Source organism: Chrysemys picta, chromosome 5 (genome assembly GCF_011386835.1).
Source record: "Chrysemys picta bellii isolate R12L10 chromosome 5, ASM1138683v2, whole genome shotgun sequence".
Taxonomy (NCBI): Eukaryota; Metazoa; Chordata; order Testudines; family Emydidae; genus Chrysemys; species Chrysemys picta.
The window spans coordinates 11739304-11745303 of record NC_088795.1 but is presented as its reverse complement, the minus strand read 5'-3'; the positions used below and the strand labels follow the sequence as shown (position 1 = coordinate 11745303).

The 6000-nt window shown below is 51.5% G+C and overlaps 1 protein-coding gene across 1 annotated transcript in view; it reads left to right on the top strand.

Moving 5' to 3' along the window:
• The first annotated feature begins 1287 nt into the window (after positions 1–1287).
• PARM1 (prostate androgen-regulated mucin-like protein 1) overlaps positions 1288–6000 on the top strand; it is a 55657-nt gene continuing 50944 nt past the window's right edge. The window contains exon 1 of the mRNA XM_024110122.3: positions 1288–1456. Within this exon, the coding sequence (XP_023965890.2) occupies positions 1405–1456 (52 nt within the window). The 5' untranslated portion in view covers positions 1288–1404. The remainder of the gene's footprint in view (positions 1457–6000) is intronic.

Below are 6000 nucleotides of genomic sequence, written 5' to 3'. Positions count from 1 at the left end.
AATCGTTCATACACCATTCTTTCCATCATTTAACCCAGACAATACCTACCTCTTTACAGCCATCCACTTTTGCGGATAGTTTCCTGGGTTGCATACTGGGATTACTACTGCACGTTTCCATCCTACTGGGATCACGCATTTTTCCCACGTAGCATTAAATAATTCAAAGATAACCTTCAAACTGCTTTCGGAGAGATATTTAAACATTATATTACATATCTTATCTTTACCTGGGGATGTATTCTTGATTATATGAAGAGTTTTCTCAAGTTCTTGCATACAAAACCATTCATTCAGTATAGTATCTTCATGTTTACTCCAACTACATATTAGATCATGATTCTCTTTAATTAATTATCTTTTAATAATTAATGGTGGAAAACTTCACTTTGGTTTACTCACCCCTCGGAAAGTTTCTGATAAAACTTCTGCTTTCTCATGATCAAGGGGAGCAGTGGGGGCAAAAAACCTAACTTGTTTCAAGATTGAACTTCATAAGTTTATGGAGGGGATGGTATGACGAGACTACCTACAATAGCATGAGGTAGCCAATCTGCGACTGCTAGCAGCAAATATCTCCGACAGCTGATGATGGGACACTAGAGAGGGAGGACTCTGAGTTAGTACAGAGAATTCTTTCCTAGGTATCTGGCTGGTGGGTTTTGCTCACATGCTGAGGGTCTAACTGAGTGCTAGATTTGAGGTCAGGAAAGAGTTTTCCCTTGGGTCAGATTGGAAGAGACCCATGGGGTGGGGATGGGGTTGGCTTCCTCTGCAGCATGGAGCACAGGTCACTTTTCAGTCTTTAAAGTCTTTAAATCATGATTACAATAGTAGAGTGTGACTAGGGGGTGCATTTGGTCACAGGGGACGACTGCTATGGATTACTATACATTAATAAAACATTTCTGGCGCACTGTGACTTCCTGGAGCCGGTGGTCCCATGAAGTTGTCCAGGGAGCCGGTGCCCGCAGCTAGTTCTCAGCCCAGTCTTGTGGGGTTGGATTGTGAACGCTGTGGGGCAGGGACAGCCGCTCTCCCTGCATTTGTACAGCGCCGAGCGCAATGGGGCCCCAGTCTGTGGCACCCCTGCTAGGCTCTGCTCCAATCCCGGCCCCGGCCCGGCTGCTGGGGGAGCGGGAAGCGCTAGGCACCGGGTGCAGGGGGACGAGGTGCTGGGGGAGAGGAGAGCGGGCTCGCTGCGGGGAGAGGGGCCCGGCTCCCCCGCACTGTCCAGCAGAGGCCGCCGCGGGCCCGCTCCCCGGGGAAGGCTGGGCGGCGTGGGAGGGGCCGGCGGCAGCAGCCTCCGGAGGGGCCGGGCATGGAGCAGACGCGCGGAGGCTGCAGCTGCTGAGTGCGCCCCGCTCTCGCCCGGCTGCTGCTGCTTCTCTCCCGCCGCGGACCATGGTCTGCCCGGCTCGCCTGGCCCTCCTCCTCCGCCTCCTCCTCGCGGCAGGTAAGGGGGCGCCGGGGGCCGAGCGCCGCGGGTCGGTGCCCACCTGCCCGGGGAGCGGCTGCGGGCGAGGGGGGCGCGAGGGGGGCTGCCCCCCGCCAGGGGTGTGGGTACCATTTCCGGGGGGGGTGAGAGCCATTGAACCAAACTGCAAACCCTTCATAGAATGGAAACCACTTCAAGCCATCGCTGCTTTAGGAAGAAGCGGCAGCACCCCCATTTCCAGCCCCGGGCCCCCCTCCTCCCTGTGCCCCCAGGCCCATAGCTTATGGGGGAGCGGGACTAGGCTCGCCTGGTATGCCACAGCGAGGAGCTGCAGGGACTCTGCCCCCCTCCCCGGTTGCCACCCGGGTGTGTTTTACCCAGACAGTCCGGTTTTTGGCTTCTGTGTCTGGGTGCCATCGCTCTGCCCTCGAAAAACTCAGTCCTCTTCCCTTCTCGGCTGGGCCTGGGGCCCGGAGCGAGGAAACCCAGCCGGTGACACCGGGGGCCCGGGCCCGGCAGCAGGTTGATAACGCCCATGCCCGGCACCAGGTTGATAACGCCCATGCCTTGCCCTTCTGATGACCTAAGGGCGGCACTCTAGTCCAGTGACTTGCTTATCGGGGGCTGGGTGTCGTTCAAATAGTGACACACACACTGCAAGCAGGTGAATGGTGTTGATTCGGCACAGTCCAGCTGCAACTCCTTGGACTCCTGGCTGACTCAGCCAAGGCACTGGGGCCAAGTAGGTGATGGGCTGCTGAGAGTTTTGTTACCACCAGCTGTGGGTTTTTAGGAAGCTCCGCCGTCCATAATCAACTGATGCATATAGGGTGACCAGATGTCCCGATTTTATAAGGACAGTCCCGATTTTGGGGGCTTTTTCTTATATAGGCACCTATTACCCCCCACCCCCCTCCTGATTTTTCACATTTGCTATCTGGTCACCCTAGATGCATAAGTGGAAGCAGCTGGACTGAAGGGGACAGCGGGGAGGCACTTAGAACTGGACTCTGGAGGGGACAGGTTAAGGATGATTCTGACCTGCCTCTGGTTGTCCTGGGAAGTGCTACTGATTATCCCAACTTTATACACTACCTGGTGAGTTCACCTTGCCAATGCAAAGCATACCTGTCGACTTCCCTTTGTTGCGTATTCATCTATTAATAAAATCAGAACCCTATAGAGAGTTTATACATACTAAGGCCAGAAGGCACCATTGTGATTATCCAGTCTGACCTCCTGTATAACACATGCTATGGAACTCCCCCCAAATAATTCCGAATATATCTTTTATAAGCGCATCCAATCTTGATTTACAAATTGTCAGTGATGGAGAATCTACAGCTCCTCTGATGCAACTGCGTTTTAGATGCCTAGAGAGCCCTTTTAACATCTGAAATGTGAAACTTGCATGCTGACGACAGGATCTGGTTTTAGAGGGGTGATTATTACTTTACCCACACAGCAAGAATGGATTATTACTTACTGGACTGCGGTTTTACAGTTGAGCTTCTGTAATCCATCAGTAAACAATGGGCTATATTTATACTAGGAAATGAACATTGTAATGGTGAAAACGTAGGTAGGTATGTGACCCATACATCTAGCCACTGCTACTTTAGGAAGAAGCAAAAGTGAAACATATCATTTGTCTAGTTCAGCATTTGTGGCTTTTTAAAAAAACAACACAAATGTCAGAGAAAAACGCTACAATATACTTTATAATTGCTTCAGTCCGCTTAAAAAAATTTCAGGTTTTCAACCATAGTTAGCAGAAATCTCTCCCATTCATAATAGTTCCCAAAATGTCACATTCTGTTTGCTGATAAAGACTTGTCTGCATTAAAGCTGTCTTCCTATGGGAGGAGTACAGACCCGATTTAAGAAGAAACCGTCTGATATTCTTCTGTTACGTAGTTTTACAGCCCTTGCAGTCTGTCCGTGAGAGAGAGTTCTTTTCCTAGCGGTATGATAGTAGTCACTGTTAAAGGGATGGGGAGGGGGGTGTCTGAAAAATGACCTTGCATGGAAGATGAAGACAAAAGGGGGGGTGGGGAAGAGAGCTAGGTATTAAGCACTAAGTCATATGGCTGAGTGCTGTTGTTGTTTTTTTACAGTACTTGCTATCAGAGATAGGCCTGAACAAAACCGCCCCTGAATTCTGGGGAAATAAAGTCCAACCACAAAGTTTACGATTGGAGCCATTCTGAGAACGCTGCCAGACACTGCAGTTCAGACCCTTCCCTATTAACTGGTACTGGGTGCATACGGCTGGGTGGGTCCTCCTCAGCTTGGATTTCCCCGTCCCTTTCACACAGGTGCCTCTGTGACGCTGCTGACCCAAGCCTTTCGTCGCCCCTTCGCCCTAGACTTGGCAGAGCTCTCGCTGTGCAGTTGGAGTCAGGGCCAGGTGACTGGAGGAGTGAGCGGTGGGTGGGAATGCACCATCTCAAACCCTGTAGGGACCTTGCCAAGCTAAGTGGAGTTCCTGTTAACATAGCCCCAGTGAAGCTAAGCTGCTATGGAGCAGGTGAGGCATCAGAATCAGGGGTCACCTAAAAAGGGACACCTCTGTCCTAATAAGGTTACTGGACACTTGTGCAGTACTTAATGTATTTACAGTGGCTTGAGACACTCCAGTAAGTCTCAACAGTCCCGTGAAGCGGATAGGTCTGACTTACCAGTACTACAGTTATTTGTGTGGCACCATAAACATATATGGTGCTTTACAGCAGACTAAGGGCCATACTCTGCCTCCATAGCGGTCAATAGGAGCAGGACAGGGCCTCATGACACATTTACCATCTTGGAGGGGAAGAATGCGGTCGCCTTTTGTTCCACCACCACTGTCTCCCCTCTGGCATCAAAACCTTGTAGGTCAGCTCCCCAGTGAAGGAGAAATCAGTGCCACTGAGTCATGGGCTGAAATCCCTGGAAGAAAGGATTGCCTGCATGCTGCCTGATCACCTCTGTTCCAAGACAGGTGCATATGTGTAAATTACATGCACACAAAAAACTATGTTAAGAGAACATTAAGGGTACAGTGTCGAGCACTCAAAAGTCAGGAAATCCCACGGGACCCTTGTCTCATTCAGCGCACATAATGGATAGCATTCACTCACAACTATTCTCTATTTTGTCTTCTCCTTGTTCACTGTGTGAGGACTCCCTCCAGCCCTCTCTCGCCGCAGCAGCCCTAGGCCGGGGGAGAGCATCTCTCCCTGCTGGTGCAGCTCTGGGGCTGGGGGCCAGGGGAGAGGCGCCTCTACCCGGCTGCAGCAGCTCCGGGGCCAGGGGAGAGGTGCCTGTCCCCAGCTGCAGCAGTTATGGGGGGGAGAGATGCCTCTCCCCCCATGCAGCCCTTGATAGCCTGCTGCGTGGCCGCACAGCTTAGAGGGAACTTAGTTGCTCAGCACTTTTAATAATCAGACCCCAGAATCTCAAGTGCTCCCTTGTACAGTCACGCCTCCGAGCAAAGTTACTCCAGGCAATGTCCACTGACTCCCTAGATGCCTTTGATGAACAGTGGGCACTGTCAGGGGCTCTCTGCAAAATGTCCCCTTGTGTTCACCTGATTTTTGCCCTGTGACCGTCATTCCTGTCTCAGTTTTTTCACTTGTCCTCCATAGTTGCTTGTAGCCCTGGTCCACTGGCCCCTTCCCCCAGCCAAGGGAGGGCCTTTAGCTATAGGCGGACTTAGGCCCACTGTTTTCCCTGGACCTACTCTAGGTTCTGGAGTCAAGTATCAGGGGGTAGCCGTGTTAGTCTGTATCTACAAAAACAACAAGGAGTCTGGTGGCACCTTAAAGACTAACAGATTTATTTGGGCATAAGCTTTCGTGGGTAAAAACCTCACTGCTTCGGATGCATCCGAAGAAGTGAGTTTTTTACCCACGAAAGTTTATGCCCAAATAAATCTGTTAGTCTTTAAAGTGCCACCAGACTCCTTGTTGTTTTTATAGGTTCTGGAGTAACTGAGAGAAGTAGTAGGTTGTTACCTTCTGTATGGACCAGAGGGGGATGAGATAGTTTCACAGATATTTGCTGACAGCAAAGGAGGGGTGAGACTCAGGGATCTTGGGTTCCATTCCTGGCTCTGAAGGGAAGTGTGCTGTAATGGGCACAGATTCTTCTGTCCATTTCCCCCAAACGTGACTTTTTTTGCCCTGTCCCCTCCTACCTGTCTCTGTCATGTCATCCCTGCTGTCTCATCCCATCCCAGTCACCTAGCCAGTAGCAGTCTCCGCCCCACTCAGCCTTCTCATCTGCATCCTTGCCCAGCCATTCCTGCATCTTCCACCCCCTACCACCAGCCAGTCCCAGTCTCCGCTCCCCATCCTCCAGTCTCAGACTTTCCTGCCCCAGGCACCTAGTTTCAATCTGCTCCCCCTACCCCTCGAAGTCCAGCTCTTGTCCCCTCTACATTCAAATCAAACAGCTTCTTCCTCCATGCTGCCTAGGGGGAGGTTGGGAAGTCCTTGAGAGCACAGGAGAGATTCTCCCTGCTCTCAGTACAAGTGCTTGGAGCCTGCTGGGAGAGGGACGGCAAAGCAGGTGCCTGC